We start from the raw sequence: 25034 nt of genomic DNA, 5'->3' as shown, positions 1-25034 counted from the left end.
AGGCAGGGGGTTGTAGCATGGCTAGGCTAGCACCTTAATCCCTACAAGCACTCTGAGGATTACTGAGCACACACTTGCAGAACAAACACCTCACTAAGAGAGATGGATGAAGGGAGAGTGAAGTAGAGAGGAGAGTGAAATAAGGTGAGGGGGAAAAGGGAGAAGGTTGGCTTGCCTGTGAGAGGAAGAGAGAAAAAGGGAGGAATAAGGAGAGAGTTTCTCATTTTGGGGTTAGCATACCATATTATGGCCTTTCCTTCCATGTTGTGGTCTGTTTCTTGCTTGTTTCTTTGTACTGTATGAGTAAGAGCCTAGTCAGATGGCTTTAAGGACAAACACACCATGCAGATGACCAGTTAAAAGCAGCGTGTGGCTGTCCTATCGCCTCTGACCACAGAACATCAGCCGTAATTTTAATTTCCTGATAATTTATGGCCTACATGTTGACGCCATGTACAGTGCATTCGGAAAGTGTTCAGACCTCATGACTTTTCCCACATTTTGTTATGTTACAACTAGGGATGCACAATATATAGGAATCAGCCGATATTAGCTAAAAATGCCAACATCGGTATCGGCCCGATGTTTAGTGTAACGCCGATGTGCAAAACAGTAATAAGCTTCACGACATACTATGGAACGCCATTTTGGTCTTGGCGTGTCAAAAAGATACACATCAAATAACATTTTGACAAGAACACTATTTGACGAGTTAAATAATTTAAATAGCATTTTAATTTCACACGTCAAATAACAGTTCTATTATAGAATGTTGTGTGTTCTGAATTTGCACCTGCAAGCCAAGCGCCACCACTACTATCAGTTGCACTGTCAAAGCTGTACAAAAAAATTCTGCAAACAAGCAAACACCGGCCACGAACGATGTGTTTACAATACCGCGTTGGTAATAAAGCATTATTTGTTCGACCGCAACTTCTGGGGTAGCTAGCTTTAGCTTGGTACCTAGCTAGCTTTAGCTTGGTGCCTAGCTAGCTTTAGCTTGGTGCCTAGCTAGCTTTAGCTTGGTGCCTAGCTAGCTTTAGCTTGGTACCTAGCTAGCTTTAGCTTGGTGCCTAGCTAGCTTTAGCTTGGTGCCTAGCTAGCTTTAGCTTGGTGCCTAGCTAGCTTTAGCTTGGTGCCTAGCTAGCTTTAGCTTGGTGCCTAGCTAGCACCAATACAACCAGCCCGAAAACAATGACCAGTAGAACCTGCAGTCATTGTCATTATTCTTAGCAATGATTTAGGAATCCTTGTGAGTAAGTATTAGCTAGGTTGCCACTTGTTCCCCTATTGAAATTGAACTTCGGTTAATGAAAATAAATTGCTAGCCAGCTACTTAGCTTTGGGCAACAGGGTTAACGTTATAAGCGGCCAGCTAGCTTCATCTGGCTAGTGAGGCTCGACCGGACCGAGTTATGTGGTGAGAAGCTAGCCACAATAAGTATTAGGCACATTAGTGGAATTTGCTGTTTGGCTTCAAAATAAAAGTACCTATTTGAAAGTGATGCAGAAGGTTACAATTGGTGGAATCATGCCATATTTAGACTAGAGAATGTTAAACAAGGTTGGAATATGAAATGGGGTATCAGTCTACTCGGTGACACCCACAGAATGCAACTGTGAAGAGTTTACGCAAATATTAGCGTTGTAGCTCTTATCGCGGGACTGCAACTGTGTGAAATCACCTCCCCAGTCAGCCTATTGTGTGTATTGACATTCACATTGCACTGTACAGCTTTACCTAATCTCTTGAGTCATCTTCATGACCACCACCCACTACTTTCTAACGAATGCAATCTAAGTTAACTTTTAGCTCAATGCATGATGTGGGTACTTCAAAATGGGGGCCAATTTCATTGTTTGTCTAACTTGCTAATAGCTTGTAAATAATTTAAACTGAAGCTTTCTATTACCTTGTTAAAACACTACACGTTATTCTGCTGCTGTCACTCTTCGCCCGTTGTTCTGCTGCGTCGTGTGCTCTCACTCTTCGCCCGTTGTTCTGCTGCTGTATGCGTCGTGTGCTCTCACTCTTCGCCCGTTGTTCTGCTGCTGTATGCGTCGTGTGCTCTCACTCTTCGCCCGTTGTTCTGCTGCTGTAAGCGTCGTGTGCAGACTCTTCGCCCATTACAATAACACTACACGTTGTTCTGCTGCTGTATGCGTCGTGTGCAGACTCTTCGCCCATTACAATAACACTACACGTTGTTCTGCTGCTGTGTGTGCTCTCACTCTTCGCCCATTGTTCTGCTGCTGTATGCGTCGTGTGCAGACTCTCACTCTTCGCCCATTGTTCTGCTGCTGTGTGCGTCGTGTGCAGACTCTTCGCCCATTGTTCTGCTGCTGTGTGCGTCGTGTGCAGACTCTTCGCCCATTACAATAACACTACACGTTGTTCTGCTGCTGTATGCGTCGTGTGCAGACTCACTCTTCGCCCATTGTTCTGCTGCTGTATGCGTCGTGTGCAGACTCACTCTTCGCCCATTGTTCTGCTGCTGTATGCGTCGTGTGCTCTCACTCTTCGCCCATTGTTCTGCTGCTGTATGCGTCGTGTGCTCTCACTCTTCGCCCATTGTTCTGCTGCTGTATGCGTCGTGTGCAGACTCTTCGCCCATTGTTCTGCTGCTGTGTGCTGCTGTCGTGTGCAGACTCTTCGCCCATTACAAAAACACTACACGTTGTTCTGCTGCTGTATGCGTCGTGTGCACTCTTCGCCCATTGTTCTGCTGCTGTGTGCGTCGTGTGCAGACTCTTCGCCCATTGTTCTGCTGCTGTATGCGTTGTGCTCTCACTCTTCGCCCATTGTTCTGCTGCTGTGTGCGTCGTGTGCAGACTCTCACTCTTCGCCCATTGTTCTGCTGCTATATGCGTCGTGTGCAGACTCTTCGCCCATTACAATAACACTACACGTTGTTCTGCTGCTGTGTGCGTCGTGTGCTCTCACTTTTCGCCCATTGTTCTGCTGCTGTGTGCGTCGTGTGCTCTCACTCTTCGCCCATTGTTCTGCTGCTGTGTGCGTCGTGTGCAGACTCTTCGCCCATTGTTCTGCTGCTGTGTGCGTCGTGTGCAGACTCTTCGCCCGTTGTTCTGCTGCTGTGTGCGTCGTGTGCAGACCCTTCGCCCATTGTTCTGCTGCTGTGTGCGTCGTGTGCTCTCACTCTTCGCCCGTTGTTCTGCTGCTGTGTGCGTCGTGTGCTCTCACTCTTCGCCCATTGTTCTGCTGCTGTGTGCGTCGTGTGCTCTCACTCTTTCAAATCAAATCAAATTTTATTTGTCACATACACATGGTTAGCAGATGTTAATGCAAGTGTAGCGAAATGCTTGTGCTTCTAGTTCCGACAATGCAGTGATAACCAACAAGTAATCTAACTAACAATTCTAAAACTACTGTCTTATACACAGTGTAAGGGGATAACGAATATGTACATAAGGATATATGAATGAGTGATGGTACAGAGCAGCATACAGTAGATGGTATCGAGTACAGTATATACATATGAGATGAGTATGTAGACAAAGTAAACAAAGTGGCATAGTTAAAGTGGCTAGTGACATAAGGATGCAGTCGATGATCTAGAGTACAGTATATACGTATGCATATGAGATTAATAATGTAGGGTAAGTAACATTATATAAGGTAGCATTGTTTAAAGTGGCTAGTGATATATTTACATCATTTCCCATCAATTCCCATTATTAAAGTGGCTGAAGTTGGATCAGTGTCAATGACAGTGTTTTGGCAGCAGCCACTCAATGTTAGTGGTGGCTGTTTAACAGTCTGATGGCCTTGAGATAGAAGCTGTTTTTCAGTCTCTCGGTCCCAGCTTTGATGCACCTGTACTGACCTCGCCTTCTGGATGATAGCGGGGTGAACAGGCAGTGGTTCGGGTGGTTGATGTCCTTGATGATCTTTATGGCCTTCCTGTAACATCGGGTGGTGTAGGTGTCCTGGAGGGCAGGTAGTTTGCCCCCGGTGATGCGTTGTGCAGACCTCACTACCCTCTGGAGAGCCTTACGGTTGAGGGCGGAGCAGTTGCCGAACCAGGCGGTGATACAGCCCGCCAGGATGCTTTCGATTGTGCATCTGTAGAAGTTTGTGAGTGCTTTTGGTGACAAGCTGAATTTCTTCAGCCTCCTGAGGTTGAAGAGGCGCTGCTGCGCCTTCTTCACGACGCTGTCAGTGTGAGTGGACCAATTCAGTTTGTCTGTGATGTGTATGCCGAGGAACTTAAAACTTGCTACCCTCTCCACTACTGTTCCATCGATGTGGATAGGGGGGTGTTCCCTCTGCTGTTTCCTGAAGTCCACAATCATCTCCTTAGTTTTGTTGACGTTGAGTGTGAGGTTATTTTCCTGACACCACACCCCGAGGGCCCTCACCTCCTCCCTGTAGGCCGTCTCGTCGTTGTTGGTAATCAAGCCTACCACTGTTGTGTCGTCCGCAAACTTGATGATTGAGTTGGAGGCGTGCGTGGCCACGCAGTCGTGGGTGAACAGAGGGAGTACAGGAGAGGGCTCAGAACGCACCCTTGTGGGGCCCCGTGTTGAGGATCAGCGGGGAGGAGATGTTGTTGCCTACCCTCACCACCTGGGGCGGCCCGTCAGGAAGTCCAGTACCCAGTTGCACAGGGCGGGGTCGAGACCCAGGGTCTCGAGCTTGATGACGAGCTTGGAGGGTACTATGGTGTTGAATGCCGAGCTGTAGTCGATGAACAGCATTCTCACATAGGTATTCCTCTTGTCCAGGTGGGTTAGGGCAGTGTGGTTGAGATTGCATCGTCTGTGGACCTATTTGGGCGGTAAGCAAATTGGAGTGGGTCTAGGGTGTCAGGTAGGGTGGAGGTGATATGGTCCTTGACTAGTCTCTCAAAGCACCTCATGATGACGGAAGTGAGTGCTACGGGCGGTAGTCGTTTAGCTCAGTTACCTTAGCTTTCTTGGGAACAGGAACAATGGTGGCCCTCTTGAAGCATGTGGGAACAGCAGACTGGTATAGGGATTGATTGAATATGTCCGTAAACACACCGGCCAGCTGGTCTGCGCATGCTCTGAGGGCGCGGCTGGGGATGTCGTCTGGGCCTGCAGCCTTGCGAGGGTTAACACGTTTAAATGTCTTACTCACCTCGGCTGCAGTGAAGGAGAGACCGCATGTTTTCGTTGCAGGCCGTGTCAGTGGCACTGTATTGTCCTCAAAGCGGGCAAAAAGTTATTTAGTCTGCCTGGGAGCAAGACATCCTGGTCCGTGACTGGGCTGGGTTTCTTCTTGTAGTCCGTGATTGACTGTAGACCCTGCCACATGCCTCTTGTGTCTGAGCCATTGAATTGAGATTCCACTTTGTCTCTGTACTGACGCTTAGCTTGTTTAATAGCCTTGCGGAGGGAATAGCTGCATTGTTTATATTCGACATGTTACCAGACACCTTGCCCTGATTAAAAGCAGTGGTTCGCGCTTTCAGTTTCACGCGAATGCTGCCATCAATCCACGGTTTCTGGTTTGGGAATGTTTTTATCGTTGCTATGGGAACGACATCTTCGACGCACGTTCTAATGAACTCGCACACCGAATCAGCGTATTCGTCAATATTTCCATCTGACGCAATACGAAACATGTCCCAGTCCACGTGATGGAAGCAGTCTTGGAGTGTGGAGTCAGCTTGGTCTGACCAGCGTTGGACAGACCTCAGCGTGGGAGCCTCTTGTTTTAGTTTCTGTCTGTAGGCAGGGATCAGCAAAATGGAGTCGTGGTCAGCTTTTCCGAAAGGGGGGCGGGGCAGGGCCTTATATGCGTCGCGGAAGTTAGAGTAACAATGATCCAAGGTTTTACCACCCCTGGTTGCGCAATCGATATGCTGATAAAATTTAGGGAGTCTTGTTTTCAGATTAGCTTTGTTAAAATCCCCAGCTACAATGAATGCAGCCTCCGGATAAATGGTTTCCAGTTTGCAAAGAGTTAAATAAAGTTCGTTCAGAGCCATCGATGTGTCTGCTTGGGGGGATATATACGGCTGTGATTATAATCGAAGAGAATTCTCTTGGAAGATAATGCGGTCTACATTTGATTGTGAGGAATTCTAAATCAGGTGAACAGAAGGATTTGAGTTCCTGTATGTTTCCTTCATCACACCATGTCTCGTTAGTCATGAGGCATACGCCCGCCACTCTTCTTACCAGAAAGATGTTTGTTTCTGTCGGCGCGATGCGTGGAGAAACCCGTTGGCTGCACCGCATCGGATAGCGTCTTCCCAGTAAGCCATGTTTCCGTGAAGCAGAGAACGTTGCAGTCTCTGATGTCCCTCTGGAATGCTACCCTTGCTCGGATTTCGTCAACCTTGTTGTCAAGAGACTGGACATTGCCAAGAAGAATGCTGGGGAGTGGTGCGCGATGTGCCCTTTTGAGTCTGACCAGAACACCGCCTCGTTTCCCTTTTTCGAGTCGTTTCCTTGGGTCGCTGCATGCGATCCATTCCGTTGTCCTGTTTGTAAGGCAGAACACAGGATCCGCGTCGCGGAAAACATATTCTTGGTCGTACTGATGGTGAGTTGACGCTGATCTTATATTCAGTAGTTCTTCTCGACTGTATGTAATGAAACCTAAGATGACCTGGGGTACTAATGTAAGAAATAATACGTAAAAAAAAAAAAACTGCATAGTTTCCTAGGAACGCGAAGCGAGGCGGCCATCTCAGTCGGCGCCGGAAGTCTCTTCGCCCATTGTTCTGCTGCTGTATGCGTCGTGTGCTCTCACTCTTCGCCCATTGTTCTGCTGCTGTGTGCGTCGTGTGCAGACTCTTCGCCCATTGTTCTGCTGCTGTGTGCGTCGTGTGCTCTCACTCTTCGCCCATTGCACCCAATAACACGTTATGCAGTTTAGTCACCCAACCAGCATTATTTTGTTTATTTAAAATACGGCAGTCGTCGACTTGGTTGTAAAAGTGTTCCAACAGGAGAAACACTATATATGCATATACAAGACTCCTGTATTTATGTCAATTATTTGGCTCGTTGCAATTACTATCACTGTCTTAAGACTCATTTGTATTTATGTAAATTGTGCATGGGGTCATTGCATATACACAAATGCAACACAGAATATTGTGTGTGTGATGTAGTAGTAAATAATACATTTTGTGAGTAAGTATTAGCTAGGTTGCCACTTGTTCCCCTATTGAAATTGAACTTCGGTTAATGAAAATAAATTGCTAGCCAGCTACTTAGCTTTGGGCAACAGGGTTAACGTTATAAGCGGCCAGCTAGCTTCATCTGGCTAGTGAGGCTCGACCGGACCGAGTTATGTGGTGAGAAGCTAGCCACAATAAGTATTAGGCACATTAGTGGAATTTGCTGTTTGGCTTCAAAATAAAAGTACCTATTTGAAAGTGATGCAGAAGGTTACAATTGGTGGAATCATGCCATATTTAGACTAGAGAATGTTAAACAAGGTTGGAATATGAAATGGGGTATCAGTCTACTCGGTGACACCCACAGAATGCAACTGTGAAGAGTTTACGCAAATATTAGCGTTGTAGCTCTTATCGCGGGACTGCAACTGTGTGAAATCACCTCCCCAGTCAGCCTATTGTGTGTATTGACATTCACATTGCACTGTACAGCTTTACCTAATCTCTTGAGTCATCTTCATGACCACCACCCACTACTTTCTAACGAATGCAATCTAAGTTAACTTTTAGCTCAATGCATGATGTGGGTACTTCAAAATGGGGGCCAATTTCATTGTTTGTCTAACTTGCTAATAGCTTGTAAATAATTTAAACTGAAGCTTTGTATTACCTTGTTAAAACACTACACGTTATTCTGCTGCTGTATGCGTCGTGTGCTCTCACTCTTCGCCCGTTGTTCTGCTGCTGTATGCGTCGTGTGCTCTCACTCTTCGCCCGTTGTTCTGCTGCTGTAAGCGTCGTGTGCAGACTCTTCGCCCATTACAATAACACTACACGTTGTTCTGCTGCTGTATGCGTCGTGTGCAGACTCTTCGCCCATTACAATAACACTACACGTTGTTCTGCTGCTGTGTGTGCTCTCACTCTTCGCCCATTGTTCTGCTGCTGTATGCGTCGTGTGCAGACTCTCACTCTTCGCCCATTGTTCTGCTGCTGTGTGCGTCGTGTGCAGACTCTTCGCCCATTGTTCTGCTGCTGTGTGCGTCGTGTGCAGACTCTTCGCCCATTACAATAACACTACACGTTGTTCTGCTGCTGTATGCGTCGTGTGCAGACTCACTCTTCGCCCATTGTTCTGCTGCTGTGTGCGTCGTGTGCAGACTCACTCTTCGCCCATTGTTCTGCTGCTGTGTGCGTCGTGTGCAGACTCTTCGCCCATTGTTCTGCTGCTGTGTGCGTCGTGTGCAGACTCTTCGCCCATTGTTCTGCTGCTGTGTGCGTCGTGTGCAGACTCTTCGCCCATTACAATAACACTACACGTTGTTCTGCTGCTGTGTGCGTTGTGTGCTCTCACTCTTCGCCCGTTGTTCTGCTGCTGTATTGCGTCGTGTGCAGACTCTTCGCCCATTGTTCTGCTGCTGTATGCGTCGTGTGCTCTCACTCTTCGCCCGTTGTTCTGCTGCTGTATGCGTCGTGTGCTCTCACTCTTCGCCCATTGTTCTGCTGCTGTGTGCGTCGTGTGCAGACTCTTCGCCCATTACAAAAACACTACACGTTGTTCTGCTGCTGTATGCGTTGTGCTCTCACTCTTCGCCCATTGTTCTGCTGCTGTGTGCGTCGTGTGCAGACTCTCACTCTTCGCCCATTGTTCTGCTGCTATATGCGTCGTGTGCAGACTCTTCGCCCATTACAATAACACTACACGTTGTTCTGCTGCTGTGTGCGTCGTGTGCAGACCCTTCGCCCATTGTTCTGCTGCTGTGTGCGTCGTGTGCTTTCACTTTTCGCCCGTTCTGCTGCTGTGTGCGTCGTGTGCTCTCACTCTTCGCCCATTGTTCTGCTGCTGTGTGCGTCGTGTGCAGACTCTTCGCCCATTGTTCTGCTGCTGTGTGCGTCGTGTGCAGACTCTTCGCCCATTGTTCTGCTGCTGTGTGCGTCGTGTGCAGCTGTCGCCCATTGTTCACTGCTTCGTGTGCTCTCATTGCCCATTGTTCTGCTGCTGTGTGCGTCGTGTGCTCTCACTCTTTCAAATCAAATCAAATTTTATTTGTCACATACACATGGTTAGCAGATGTTAATGCAAGTGTAGCGAAATGCTTGTGCTTCTAGTTCCGACAATGCAGTGATAACCAACAAGTAATCTAACTAACAATTCTAAAACTACTGTCTTATACACAGTGTAAGGGGATAACACCCTGTCGTTCTCAACTAACATCAAGGCGGTGGCCCGTTCCTGTAGGTTCATGCTCTACAACATCCGCAGAGTACGACCCTGCCTCACACAGGAAGCGGCGCAGGTCCTAATCCAGGCACTTGTCATCTCCCGTCTGGATTACTGCAACTCGCTGTTGGCTGGGCTCCCTGCCTGTGCCATTAAACCCCTACAACTCATCCAGAACGCCGCAGCCCGTCTGGTGTTCAACCTTCCCAAGTTCTCTCACGTCACCCCGCTCCTCCGCTCCCTCCACTGGCTTCCAGTTGAAGCTCGCATCCGCTACAAGACCATGGTGCTTGCCTACGGAGCTGTGAGGGGAACGGCACCTCAGTACCTCCAGGCTCTGATCAGGCCCTACACCCAAACAAGGGCACTGCGTTCATCCACCTCTGGCCTGCTCGCCTCCCTACCACTGAGGAAGTACAGTTCCCGCTCAGCCCAGTCAAAACTGTTCGCTGCTCTGGCCCCCCAATGGTGGAACAAACTCCCTCACGACGCCAGGACAGCGGAGTCAATCACCACCTTCCGGAGACACCTGAAACCCCACCTCTTTAAGGAATACCTAGGATAGGATAAAGTAATCCCTCTCACCCCCCCTCCCCCTGAAAATATTTAGATGCACTACTGTTCCACTGGAGGTCATAAGGTGAATGCACCAATTTGTAAGTCGCTCTGGATAAGAGCGTCTGCTAAATGACTTAAATGTAAATGTAATAACGAATATGTACATAAGGATATATGAATGAGTGATGGTACAGAGCAGCATACAGTAGATGGTATCGAGTACAGTATATACATATGAGATGAGTATGTAGACAAAGTAAACAAAGTGGCATAGTTAAAGTGGCTAGTGACATAAGGATGCAGTCGATGATCTAGAGTACAGTATATACGTATGCATATGAGATGAATAATGTAGGGTAAGTAACATTATATAAGGTAGCATTGTTTAAAGTGGCTAGTGATATATTTACATCATTTCCCATCAATTCCCATTATTAAAGTGGCTGGAGTTGGATCAGTGTCAATGACAGTGTTTTGGCAGCAGCCACTCAATGTTAGTGGTGGCTGTTTAACAGTCTGATGGCCTTGAGATAGAAGCTGTTTTTCAGTCTCTCGGTCCCAGCTTTGATGCACCTGTACTGACCTCGCCTTCTGGATGATAGCGGGGTGAACAGGCAGTGGTTCGGGTGGTTGATGTCATTGATGATCTTTATGGCCTTCCTGTAACATCGGGTGGTGTAGGTGTCCTGGAGGGCAGGTAGTTTGCCCCCGGTGATGCGTTGTGCAGACCTCACTACCCTCTGGAGAGCCTTACGGTTGAGGGCGGAGCAGTTGCCGTACCAGGCGGTGATACAGCCCGCCAGGATGCTTTCGATTGTGCATCTGTAGAAGTTTGTGAGTGCTTTTGGTGACAAGCTGAATTTCTTCAGCCTCCTGAGGTTGAAGAGGCGCTGCTGCGCCTTCTTCACGACGCTGTCAGTGTGAGTGGACCAATTCAGTTTGTCTGTGATGTGTATGCCGAGGAACTTAAAACTTGCTACCCTCTCCACTACTGTTCCATCGATGTGGATAGGGGGGTGTTCCCTCTGCTGTTTCCTGAAGTCCACAATCATCTCCTTAGTTTTGTTGACGTTGAGTGTGAGGTTATTTTCCTGACACCACACCCCGAGGGCCCTCACCTCCTCCCTGTAGGCCGTCTCGTCGTTGTTGGTAATCAAGCCTACCACTGTTGTGTCGTCCGCAAACTTGATGATTGAGTTGGAGGCGTGCGTGGCCACGCAGTCGTGGGTGAACAGAGGGAGTACAGGAGAGGGCTCAGAACGCACCCTTGTGGGGCCCCCGTGTTGAGGATCAGCGGGGAGGAGATGTTGTTGCCTACCCTCACCACCTGGGGGCGGCCCGTCAGGAAGTCCAGTACCCAGTTGCACAGGGCGGGGTCGAGACCCAGGGTCTCGAGCTTGATGACGAGCTTGGAGGGTACTATGGTGTTGAATGCCGAGCTGTAGTCGATGAACAGCATTCTCACATAGGTATTCCTCTTGTCCAGGTGGGTTAGGGCAGTGTGGTTGAGATTGCATCGTCTGTGGACCTATTTGGGCGGTAAGCAAATTGGAGTGGGTCTAGGGTGTCAGGTAGGGTGGAGGTGATATGGTCCTTGACTAGTCTCTCAAAGCACCTCATGATGACGGAAGTGAGTGCTACGGGCGGTAGTCGTTTAGCTCAGTTACCTTAGCTTTCTTGGGAACAGGAACAATGGTGGCCCTCTTGAAGCATGTGGGAACAGCAGACTGGTATAGGGATTGATTGAATATGTCCGTAAACACACCGGCCAGCTGGTCTGCGCATGCTCTGAGGGCGCGGCTGGGGATGTCGTCTGGGCCTGCAGCCTTGCGAGGGTTAACACGTTTAAATGTCTTACTCACCTCGGCTGCAGTGAAGGAGAGACCGCATGTTTTCGTTGCAGGCCGTGTCAGTGGCACTGTATTGTCCTCAAAGCGGGCAAAAAGTTATTTAGTCTGCCTGGGAGCAAGACATCCTGGTCCGTGACTGGGCTGGGTTTCTTCTTGTAGTCCGTGATTGACTGTAGACCCTGCCACATGCCTCTTGTGTCTGAGCCATTGAATTGAGATTCCACTTTGTCTCTGTACTGACGCTTAGCTTGTTTAATAGCCTTGCGGAGGAATAGCTGCATTGTTTATATTCGGACATGTTACCAGACACCTTGCCCTGATTAAAAGCAGTGGTTCGCGCTTTCAGTTTCACGCGAATGCTGCCATCAATCCACGGTTTCTGGTTTGGGAATGTTTTTATCGTTGCTATGGGAACGACATCTTCGACGCACGTTCTAATGAACTCGCACACCGAATCAGCGTATTCGTCAATATTTCCATCTGACGCAATACGAAACATGTCCCAGTCCACGTGATGGAAGCAGTCTTGGAGTGTGGAGTCCGCTTGGTCTGACCAGCGTTGGACAGACCTCAGCGTGGGAGCCTCTTGTTTTAGTTTCTGTCTGTAGGCAGGGATCAGCAAAATGGAGTCGTGGTCAGCTTTTCCGAAAGGGGGGCGGGGCAGGGCCTTATATGCGTCGCGGAAGTTAGAGTAACAATGATCCAAGGTTTTACCACCCCTGGTTGCGCAATCGATATGCTGATAAAATTTAGGGAGTCTTGTTTTCAGATTAGCTTTGTTAAAATCCCCAGCTACAATGAATGCAGCCTCCGGATAAATGGTTTCCAGTTTGCAAAGAGTTAAATAAAGTTCGTTCAGAGCCATCGATGTGTCTGCTTGGGGGGGGGATATAATACGGCTGTGATTATAATCGAAGAGAATTCTCTTGGAAGATAATGCGGTCTACATTTGATTGTGAGGAATTCTAAATCAGGTGAACAGAAGGATTTGAGTTCCTGTATGTTTCCTTCATCACACCATGTCTCGTTAGTCATGAGGCATACGCCCCCGCCACTCTTCTTACCAGAAAGATGTTTGTTTCTGTCGGCGCGATGCGTGGAGAAACCCGTTGGCTGCACCGCATCGGATAGCGTCTTCCCAGTAAGCCATGTTTCCGTGAAGCAGAGAACGTTGCAGTCTCTGATGTCCCTCTGGAATGCTACCCTTGCTCGGATTTCGTCAACCTTGTTGTCAAGAGACTGGACATTGCCAAGAAGAATGCTGGGGAGTGGTGCGCGATGTGCCCTTTTTCGGAGTCTGACCAGAACACCGCCTCGTTTCCCTCTTTTTCGGAGTCGTTTCCTTGGGTCGCTGCATGCGATCCATTCCGTTGTCCTGTTTGTAAGGCAGAACACAGGATCCGCGTCGCGGAAAACATATTCTTGGTCGTACTGATGGTGAGTTGACGCTGATCTTATATTCAGTAGTTCTTCTCGACTGTATGTAATGAAACCTAAGATGACCTGGGGTACTAATGTAAGAAATAACACGTAAAAAAAAAAAAAACTGCATAGTTTCCTAGGAACGCGAAGCGAGGCGGCCATCTCAGTCGGCGCCGGAAGTCTCTTCGCCCATTGTTCTGCTGCTGTATGCGTCGTGTGCTCTCACTCTTCGCCCATTGTTCTGCAGCTGTGTGCGTCGTGTGCAGACTCTTCGCCCATTGTTCTGCTGCTGTGTGCGTCGTGTGCTCTCACTCTTCGTCCATTGCACCCAATAACACGTTATGCAGTTTAGTCACCCAACCAGCATTATTTTGTTTATTTAAAATACGGCAGTCGTCGACTTGGTTGTAAAAGTGTTCCAACAGGAGAAACACTATATATGCATATACAAGACTCCTGTATTTATGTCAATTATTTGGCTCGTTGCAATTACTATCACTGTCTTAAGACTCATTTGTATTTATGTAAATTGTGCATGGGGTCATTGCATATACACAAATGCAACACAGAATATTGTGTGTGTGATGTAGTAGTAAATAATACATTTGCTATTCCTTTGTTTCTACAGTTGTTACAGAGTAGAGCAGGCAAACCTAGTGATGCTACTGGTCACTCTACAGTTGTGAAAGAGTAGAGCAGGCAAACCTAGTAATGCTACTGGTCACTCTACAGTTGTGAAAGAGTAGAGCAGGCAAACCTAGTAATGCTACTGGTCACTCTACAGTTGTGAAAGAGTAGAGCAGGCAAACCTAGTGATGCTACTGGTCACTCTACAGTTGTGACAGAGTAGAGCAGGCAAACCTAGTGATGCTACTGGTCACTCTACAGTTGTGACAGACACTCGAGCAAATCATTTAAAAGGCAGTCTACTTATGCACCCACATCAAAAACCTCACTGCAGCCCTTTTATATTACATTGCAAAGGACATGATGCCATTTCAAAATGTTGAGAGGCCTGGCTTTTTGAGACTGATGAAGGTTGCCATGCCTCACAACAAAGTGCCATCACAAACATTTTTTTCCAAGAATGAAATCCCAAACCTGTACAACCAAGTTAAAGCTACATCACCTTCACTATCCATTACCCCAGACTGGCAACTGGAATGAAACTGCCTGGAGACAGTTCTTCCCAGACGATTACTCGGCTCACAATAGTTTTTTGAGAATGTGGGGGATCAACAAGAAATGAATGGTCTGCATAACCAGACAACGCAACAAACATGATCAAGTCTTTTGACGAGTTCCCAGATCTGTGGGCCATAATCTGAACCTGGCCATCTCAAAGGCTCTGAAAATTCAGAGAGTTGACAGCAGTCAATGCCTGCCATCTGGTCCAAGGCTTCTCACGGAGCTGGAAGAGGGGAGAACTGAGAGAAGCAAGCTGCCCTCAACATGCCACAGAAGGCTGTAATCCATGATGCGGTGACCCTATGGGGATCTACACACAAGATGCTTTAGCGTTTCATCAGCCAGGCTGTGCGACACTGGCTGGAGAAAGAGGAACATGGCATCTGATGCCGACAAGTGTCATGGAGCAGCTGTGCCGGCTCCTTGAACCTCTGAGCAAGTTTACAGATGCACTTGCCTCAGAGACATGAGTGACACGGTCAGCCATCAAGCCTGTCCTGGACCACATCACCCGTGATGTTCTGGTGGAAAAGGATATGGAGCCATCCCTGACCAAGGAGACGAAAGGGTAATGAGAGAAGACAGATATTTATTTTATTTTACCTTTATTTAACTAGGCAAGTCAGTTAAGAACAAATTATTATTTTCAATGACTGCCTAGGAACAGCGGGTTAACTGCCTTGTTCAGGGGCAGAACGACAGATTTGTACCTTGTCAGCTCGGGGGTTTGAACTTGCAACCTTCCGGTCACTAGTCCAACGCTCTAACCACTAGGCTACCCTGCCGCCCCAGATACAGAAAAGGCAAAGAGAGTCATGCACATCACTTGTTTCATTGACCCCCCCCCCCCCACACACACTTCAAAAATTAGCTTTTTAGATGAGCCTTAGGCTGCAAAAGTTGACACTGACAGCTGTGTCCAGGAGGCCTTGAAGCTGGCAGCTGCACAAGTCAGGGAAGGACCATAAAGCACGAGCACCACCAACACCCCCACAGCAGCATCGGAAGGGAAAGGCCTGGCTGGGTTGCTGCGAAAGACTACCTCAAGGCAGCAGAGAGGTGAAGAGGGTCAGATTCCGACCACCCCAGAAGACCGAGTGAAAGAAGAGAACAAGGTCTACTTGTCTCTGCCACCCATTCCAGCAGAAGAGGATCCACTGGTGTGATGGTCGGGGCCATGAATCAGACCTGCCTCACCTTGCCAGGATGCTTTTGTGCGTCCCAGCAACCAGCGTGCCATCAGAGAGAGTGTTCGGTACCAGTAGCTGTTCATTACGACAATGTTTTCTTACAGAAACCATATTTACATAACACTGTTATTCAAAGAAAATGTATTGGCTATACATTTCAACTACAAATGGCATGCGCTGATGACTGAAAATGTTTATGCATGTAAATTCTTGCTGCACTGGTTTTTGTCACACGTTCCAATTTCGCATTTTAACAATACTGCGATAATACTGATCACCGTGATAATTTTGGTCACTATGATCGTGATATTACATTTTCATACCGTTTCATCTCTAATGTGCAGTCATATTCGGGTCCTGGTTGGTCAACAAGCTTATTTGACACATCAAATAGTGTTATTTGACGTGCATCTTTTTTGACACGCAAAGACCCAAACGGTGGTAACGACTGAACAAATGAACAATTAAAACGGCAAGTAAGTGACAGAAATAGGTTTTCAATGTTTTACTGGTAATGGGAACATGCGTAAATGGAAACAAAATCACTTTTTGGTCAGTGTGGCGTGTGTGTTATTTATAATGACGGCTTACCCTGGCCCAACCCGGACTACGCTGGGCTAATCACGGTCAGATGTGATACAGGCTGGATTCGAACCAGGGACTGTAATGATGCCTCATGCAGTGCCTTAGACAGCTGTGTCGGTGTTAACTTATTGGCCAAAAATGTAATGACGGTGCAACACTAGTTACAACCTTATTGTAAAATGTATTACATTGTTTCCCCCCTCATCAATCTACAATTTTTTGCAAATGTCTTAAAAATACGACTGAAATAACACATTTACATTAGTATTCAAACCCTCTGTACTTTGTTGAAGCACCTTTGGCAGCGATTACAGCCTCGAGTCTTCTTGGGTATGACGCTACAAGCTTGGCACACCTGTATTTGGAAGTTTCTCCCATTCTTCTCTGCAGATCCTCTCAAGCTCAGTCAGGTTGTATGGGGAGCGTCACTGCACAGCTATTTTCAGGTCTCTTCAGAGATGTTCGATCGGGTTCAAGTCCGGGCTCTGGCTCGGCCACTCAACGACATTCAGAGACTTGTCTTGAAGCCACTCCTGTGTTGTCATGGCTGTGTGCTTAGGGTCGTTGTCCTATTGGAAGGTGTACTTTCGCCTCAGTCTATGGTCCTGAGCACTCTGGAGCAGGTTTTCATCAAGGATGATCAATGGAAACAAGCAAAGGGTCTGAATACTTATTTAAATAAGCTATTTATTTTTAATACATTTGCAAAAAGTGTCATTATGGGGTATTGTGTGTAGGTTGATGAGGAAAAATATGCAACAATGTGGGAAAAGTCAAGGGGTCTTAATACTTTGAATGCAAGTCTTGTACATCAGTTATCAGACTACAGTGGAATCAATGTCTAACTGTACCTGTAGCATAAGCAGTGGTGGAAAATGTACACAATTGTCATACTTGCGTGAAAGTAAAGATGCCTCAATAGAAAATGACTCAAGTGAAAGTCACCCAGTAAAATAGTACTTGAGTAAAAGTCTAAAAGTATTTGGTTTTAAATATACTGTACTTAAGTATCAAAAGTAAATGTAATTGTATAAATATATACTTAAGTATCGAAGGTAAAAGTATAAATCACTTTAAATTGCTTATATTATCCTCTGGGCTGAGATCCCGTTAACAGGATTCATATGACAACAGCCAGTGAAAGTGCAGGGCGCCAAATTCAAACAGAAATCTCATCATTAAAATTCCTCAAACATACAAGTTTTTCACACCATTTTAAAGATACTCTTCTTGTTAATCCCACCACAGTGTCCGATTTCAAATAGGCTTTATGGCGAAAGCACCAAAAACGATTGTTAGGTCAGAGCCAAGTCACAGAAAAACACAGCCATTTTTCCAGCCTAAGAGAGGAGTCACAAAAATCAGAAATAGAGAGACAATTAATCACTAACCTTTGCTCTTCATCAGATGACACTCATAGGACTTCATGTTACACAATACATGTATGTTTTGTTCGATTAAATTCATATTTATATCAAATAATCTCAGTATACATTGGCGCCTTATGTTCAGTAGTTCCAAAAACATCCGGTGATTTTGCAGAGAGCCACACCAATTTACAGAAATACTCATCATAAATGTTGATGAAAATACAAGTGTTATACATGGAACTTTAGATACACTTCTCCTTAACTCTCTGAAATACCCATCCCGGATTCGGTATAATTGTCATCAGCAACGCTGAATAGCATAGCGCCACAGTCAAATAATATTACTAGAAAATATTAATATTCATGAAATCACAAGTGCAATATTGCAAAACTTAGCTTAGCCTTTTGTTAATCCACCTGTTGTCTCAGATTTTGAAATTATGCTTTACAGTGAAAGCAATACAAGCGTTTGTAAATGTATTGATCACTCGACAAAACAATAAGTACACTTAGGTTTTAGCCTGCAATATCAGTTCTGTTTAACTCAGACAAAATTTTGACAGTTTTGGAAACTTTAGAGTGTTTTCTATCCTAATCTGTCAATTATATGCATAATATGCATATTCTATGCATATTCTAGCATCTGGTCCTGAGAAATAGGCCGTTTACTTTGGGAATGTTATTTTTCCAAACATAAAAATAGTGCCCCCTAGCTTCAAGAGGTAAATGCAACCGCTGTGTCAGATAAAAAATGTTTACGGAAAAAGCACACCATGCAATAATCTGAGTACGGCGCTTCGAGACCAAAACAACCCAAACAGATGTCCGCCATGTTGGAGTCAACAGAAGTCAGAAATAGCATTATAAATATTCACTTATCTTTGATCTTCATCAGAATGCACTCCCAGGAATCCCAGTTCCACAATAGATGTTTGATTTGTTCGATAAAGTTAATCTTTATGTCCAAATACCTCCTTTTGTTAGCGCGTTCAGTTCACAAATACAAATTCATGACTCATGAGCAGACAGTCAAAACATTCCATTACAGTCCGTAGAAACATGTCAAACGAAGTATAGAAGCAATCTTTAGGATGTTTAACATAAATCTTCAATAATGTTCCAATCGGAGAATTCCTTTGTCTGTAGAAAATGCAATGGAACATGTGAACGAGCGTCACGAGCTCATGGCACTCTGCCAGACACCTGGCTCAAACAGTCCTTATGAGCCCCACTTCACAGTAGAAGCATCAAACAAGGTTCTAAAGACTGTTGACATCTAGTGGAAGCCTTAGGAAGTGCAACATGACCAATATCCCACTATCTTCAATAGGGAATGAGTTGAAAATGCCAAACCTCAGATTTCCCACTTCCTGGTTGGATTTTTTTTCTCAGGTTTTTGCCTGCCGTATGAGTTCTGTTATACTCACAGACATCATTCAAACAGTTTTAGAAACTTCAGAGTGTTTTCTATCCAAATATACTAATAAGATGCATATCTTCGCTTCTGGGACCGAGTAGCAGGCAGTTTACTCTGGGCACCTTATTCATCCAAGCTACTCAATACTGCCCCCAGCCATAAGTTATTAAGCAAACCAGATGCACACTTATTACTTTATATATATATGTATGAATACCACCACGTGGGAGCCATGTCTTTGTCTGAATTACAGCTGTAACGACCCTTTGGGAAGAATTCAACTTGGTTAAGCTTCTCTAGTGTCCATGAGTTGTTTACTCTGAAAAATAAGAACGTAACACTGCTATAACTTGATGACCCTTCACATACCTATATATATATATATATATATCTGTAAAAAAAATGGTTTTATTTTTACAGATAGCCAGTGTTACGTTCTTATTTTTCAGCGTAAATAACTCATGGACACTAATAACTTATTCAAGAGGATCCTTCTGGATGATGTATTTTGGGAGAGAGTGGTAAGCAGCCTGAAACTCCTGAAACCTATAGCAGTAGGATTGAGGGAGACAATGCCCTCCTGTCTGATGTTCAGACTCTGCTTGCAGATGTAAGAAGAAATCCATACTGCCCTTCCCTCTTCACTGTTGCTCCAAGCAGAGGAAACTGCAGTTCTGAAATGCATCAAAAAGCGTGAGGACTTCTGCCTTAAGCTCATACACGCTGCAGCGTACATGTTGGACCCCAAGTATGCTGGCATGAGTATCCTGTCTGGTGCAGAGATGAACAAGGCCTATGGTGTAATCACTACTGTGTCTCGCCACCTTGGCCTGGATGAGGGCACAGTTTTTGGCAGCCTGGCGAAGTACACTTCCAAGCAAGGGCTTTGGGAGGGAGATGCAATATGGCAGTCGTGCCAACATATCTCAGCCACCTGGTGGAAGGGACTTTGGAGATCTGAGGCTCTTTCCCCTGTTGCCTCCATAATCTTCCAAATCCCACCAACATTAGCCGGCTCCGAGAGTAACTGGTCTTTGTTTGGGAACGCACTCACCAAAGCACACAACAGGCTGACCAATAGAAGGGTTGAAAAATGTGTGGCCAACTGGGCAAATTTGAGGCTTTTTGAGCCTGATAACAAGCCATCCTCAACAAGGTTGGAAAGTGACATTGAAGATGATGTTCAAGAGGTAGACATTTAGGAGGTCCAGGGAGAAGACATGGACGCCTGAGAGGAAGATAGTCTAGAAACTAGAGCTTTGGTTATCATTTTACAGATATTTGTTAATGTTTTTGGGAGATGTGATGGATCAATATTCCCTTTTGTTTAGTGGAGAGTCAAAATCATTTAATTAAAGTTAAAAGTTAAAAAAAGTTAAAAGTTAAATTTGTAACCAAAGTGTTTTTTTTTTTCTATTGGAAGGATTTAATCATTTTGTATTTATGTCTACTTATACGGTAAAAGGTTTGTCTCTGTATGATAATGGTAAATATATCCAATGCAAAAAAAACAACCACATTTAAATGGTATTAATAGGCATATTCCCATTTATTCCCAGTTCATTCCCACGGAAAGTTTCCACCTCCTGAATATTTCCCAAAATGTGTAATCACTAGTTCAGTCCTGATCTAGGTCTAAACTTGATCTCATAGCAGCACCAGTGAGCATCATAGTGACCAGTGACCACCACCCCATAACCAGTGAGCATCATAGTGACCAGTGACCACCACCCCATAACCAGTGAGCATCATAGTGACCAGTGACCACCACCCCATAACCAGTGAGCATCATAGTGACCAGTGACCACCACCCCATAACCAGTGATTGCACATTTTTTAAAAATGTATTTTTTTTTTTAAACTCTTCCCAGCTTCATGTGTCTTCTAAGCTGTGATCTCAGAGCCCATTTGAGCCTTTCCATTAGTGTGCTCTGCATAATCATGGATCATATGGTCTACTCCTTTCCTCAGTTCCAGATTATATGTGAAGGGGTAGGGCTTGTAACTGAATACCACCTGTAGAGGCACAGAGCCACACCTTCAGTTGATCACATGACATGGTGGGGTGACGAAGTTACACTATTAAAAAAGAGCATTGGTAACTTTTGGTGCATGTGTGTGTGTGTGTGTGTGGTAGGCAAAGGTCAGGTGTAAGAGGTCTTCAAGTCTCCTCTGTTCTGTAGACCATGACGTCTAAGGACTTATCTCACAGCAGGCTACCGACCGAGATCTGCTGGGGCTTGGTCTCCTGGCAACCATCACCACAGAGAGCCAACTACATTGACAACAGGATATTTGATCCTAACTGTGATGGAGGCAGGTGGTCTTAGTCACCCATACTTAATCAGGGAGGGAAGCTAACCAGGTGCTCAGGTGTATGTCTCCCTCAGTCAGGTGTATCTGTGACAGGTTTGTGTAATGTACTGAATAGTCCGTCAACCCCGACCTGTTCGGCTTGGAATACTCTTCTTTACGTACAGTTTGTTTATTATACACTAATATTCAAATTAATTTATTATTATTTAGACACAAGCAAGAGATGGACATGTGTTGTGTTCTAGCATGTTACGCATTAACCACAATCTCTCTTACAATCCCCCTCTTTCTCTCCAGGGTTGTGATCCCTGTTCCCAGACCCAACGCAGTAAGCTGCAGCACCGTAGAGCTCGTATCAACCAGCAGATAAACAAGGAGATGAGGATGAGGGCCGGGGCTGAGAACCTCTTCAGGTGAGCTGGGGTGGGGGCAGGGTCAGGGGTGAGGGAAGGGACAGGTCATTGTACAAGTGGTCGAATACTGTCTCTGCTCCTGTGTGTACACAGCTCTGCGGGGCATCCACTCCCTCCCCTCCCCTGTGGTGGAAATGGGAACCCCAAGCCCTACTACCTGTGGAAACATTGAGCTCTATCATATACAAACACTGGCAGATGGAAATACACAACTATTTTAGGGTATATTGGGAGCACCTCCAAAACCCACACCATCCTGTTTTTAAATCACTATTTGTCCCATGGTGTGTGTATTGCCATTCCACAGGTTTGATGCCTGTTATTTTCCAAGTGTATTTTGTCAGAAGTGTAAATCTCACACACACACTTTGACCTGTGCTGAACTTGAACAGTTCTAATACAGCCTGTTATCGTTCTCTCTCTCCTTTTAATGTCATTTGTTTTTTTTTTTTCTTTCCAGAATAGTAGCTGATGGCAGAACATCAAAGCTGAGGTTTTTAAAGTGCATCAAAACCAAACCATCTCAAGAGCATTAAGCATAATTTTGATCCTCTCTGCCTTTTTCTTCTCTCCCCCCCAACTCTTATTTCATCAAGTTTATCCTACACTTATTAGTAGTGTTTGAGCCACTGAAGGACATGGTGTATTGGATAGGACACTGTCTCTCTTTGACATACATATTAATCTGAGAGGAGAGATGATGATGATGATGATGATGATGAGTAGGACGTACTTATAGCGGTGTGCTTTATTCTTCTGTTTTAGTGGTCTGTTTGGCTGAGTCATTATCTAATAAGATGAACACCTAGAACAACATCAAGCTAGTTGAAAGAACCATTCCTCCCCTGTTTGTGTGTCAACCCTCCCTCTTACTATTTTTCTTTCTTGCCCGACGTTATTAGGTTTTTGAGAAAGATGGCAAGTAAGATTCGGATTAGTCATCGAATGAGTAGATATTTCATTCACCCTGTATCCGGTTCACCAGCGTTTTTATAGTCGAGTCATGGTCAACAGTGTTGATTCAGGCTAGGACATGAATCACATTGTCGTACTTGCGAATATGCAGCTTGGCTTGAGAGAGAGAACCACTAAAAAGGGAGGGGGATGGGGGAAATAACACCCACCAGCAACACCCAGCCCTTCCCCCATTTTTGGGACTAGGTCACAGAGACAAATAGACCCCCAGTCAGCCACCAATCAACAGGCTTTGTGTCCCGTTGCTGCATCTTTCCCAGGCAGAAAGAAGGATTCCCAGGCAGAAAGAAGGATTCCCAGGCAGAAAGAAGGATTCCCAGGCAGAAAGAAGGATTCCCAGGCAGAAAGAGAAGGATTCCCAGGCAGAAAGAAGGATTCCCAGGCAGAAAGAGAAGGATTCCCAGGCAGAAAGAGAAGGATTCCCAGGCAGAAAGAGAAGGATTCCCAGGCAGAAAGAGAAGGATTCCCAGGCAGAAAGAGAAGGATTCCCAGGCAGAAAGAAGGATTCCCAGGCAGAAAGAGAAGGATTCCCAGGCAGAAAGAAGGATTCCCAGGCAGAAAGAAGGATTCCCAGGCAGAAAGAAGGATTCCCAGGGAGGGCAGCTGTTGTAGGAATCTCATTGCTGATTGTCATTGGAAGACCAGGCTTTAGTTCAGTGGGTTAACACATAGTATTTTGGCATCATGCAGGAAACTACGGTTCAATGCCAGTCGGACAAACGTGTGTGTCGGGATATCCCAGACATAAACAAAAAAAACTGAACTAAAGTCATCTGTCCTTTCGACCAATTTATTTTTCCATATATAATCAACTATATGCAAATATATACATATTTTTCCATATATAATCAACTAAATATGCATTGAGCTTGTCTGATGCTTTAAGTTCACTGTTTGATGAAATAAGACCCAAATGACTCAAGGGAGCCAGAGATCAAGATACCATCCTCATCCTGCTCCAACTGGCTTTTGCCATTACTCTCCTGAAGTTGCCGGTAATAGGCTACACAAGGAGCCAATGTAGCTTACCATTTCTACTGATCTTTGTCCCAGTTATGGTTTTCATTTGCACATTTTCATGGAACCGTTTAATTTATAATAATGTCTTATCTCAAAATCATTGTCATGGTTAAATCAAAATTCTATCCAAATCTAAATGATAAACCTGAAAAGTAACTTTATTTCCATTGCCAACTATGTAAAAATACCCTATAAAACTAACAAATAAAAACATTGCTGCCTGCAGGTAGAACATTTCCTGAAAAAAAATGAAATATCCTATGTATGGTTTGTCTGCAACAAACTTGAAACATTGTATCAAATATTAACTTCAGTCTGACCTGAAGCTCCTTGCAACATTGTATAACATATTCTGGGCCCCAGAGTTTCCGTGCCAGTGAGTAGGCCTATTTTATTACATTTCCCTTTCACGCTGAGTGGTTATCGAAAGGGAGAGAGCTGGAAAGATTTTTCGAATGCATTGAGGAATTGTCATTCACAATGGATTTAAAAACAGGCTTGCTGTTTGAGGTGAAGAAAACATTACTTTGAGAAGTTCCACAGCTCATTAGTGATGGTGCATTAAGTCAATCACAAATACTATCAGATCCGCAAATGGGCATTTATAGGCCTACTTCTATGCGTGTCCTTACTCAACATTGACAGGAGCGCTCCAAACAAAAGACTACCAAATTAACCAAACTCGTAAATTAAATAATCCAAGTCTAGCATAAATTGTGCGCTCTGCAAACATTTCTTATTTTACTTTTTTTTTTTTTTACATTCTAGAATATTAGAATATTATTTTTACATTCTAGAATATTAGAATATTATTTTTACATTCTAGAATATTAGAATATTATTTTTACATTCTAGAATATTAGCGACGACATCAGAACTATGAAATACATGGGAATCATGTAGTAACCAAAAAGTGCTAAACAAAATCTAAATATATTTGAGATTCTTCAAAGTAGCAACCCTTTGCATTGATGAGCTTTGCACACTCTTGGCATTCTCTCAACCAGCTTCATGAGGTAGTCACCTGGAATGCATTTCAATTAACAGGTGTGCCTTGTTAATTTGTGGAATTTATTTCCTTAATGCATTTTGAGCCAATCAGTTGTGGTGACAAGGTAGGGGTGGTATACAGAAGATCAAGTCCATATTGTGGCAAGAACAGCTCAAATAAGCAAAGAGAAACGACAGTCCATTACTTTGAGACATGAAGGTCAGTCAGTATGGAAAATGTCAAGAACTTTGAACGTTTCTTCAAGTGCAGTCACAAAAACAAGCGCTATGATGAAACTGACTCATGAGGACAGCCACAGGAAAGGAAGACTGCAGAGGATAAGTTCATTCGAGTTAACTACACCTCAGATTGCAGCCCAGATAAATGTTTCAGAGTTCAA

At 45.1% G+C, this 25034-nt stretch overlaps 1 protein-coding gene across 1 annotated transcript in view; it reads left to right on the top strand.

Moving 5' to 3' along the window:
* Positions 1–25034, top strand: part of LOC115145378 (rhophilin, Rho GTPase binding protein 1) — a 71341-nt gene that overhangs the window by 1897 nt on the left and 44410 nt on the right. The window contains exon 2 of the mRNA XM_029686898.2: positions 21533–21648. Within this exon, the coding sequence (XP_029542758.2) occupies positions 21533–21648 (116 nt within the window). The remainder of the gene's footprint in view (positions 1–21532; positions 21649–25034) is intronic.

Source organism: Oncorhynchus nerka, linkage group LG17, assembly GCF_034236695.1.
Source record: "Oncorhynchus nerka isolate Pitt River linkage group LG17, Oner_Uvic_2.0, whole genome shotgun sequence".
Taxonomy (NCBI): domain Eukaryota; kingdom Metazoa; phylum Chordata; class Actinopteri; order Salmoniformes; family Salmonidae; genus Oncorhynchus; species Oncorhynchus nerka.
The sequence above is the reverse complement of the archived record's forward strand: the minus strand, read 5'-3'. Positions and strand labels throughout refer to the sequence as shown.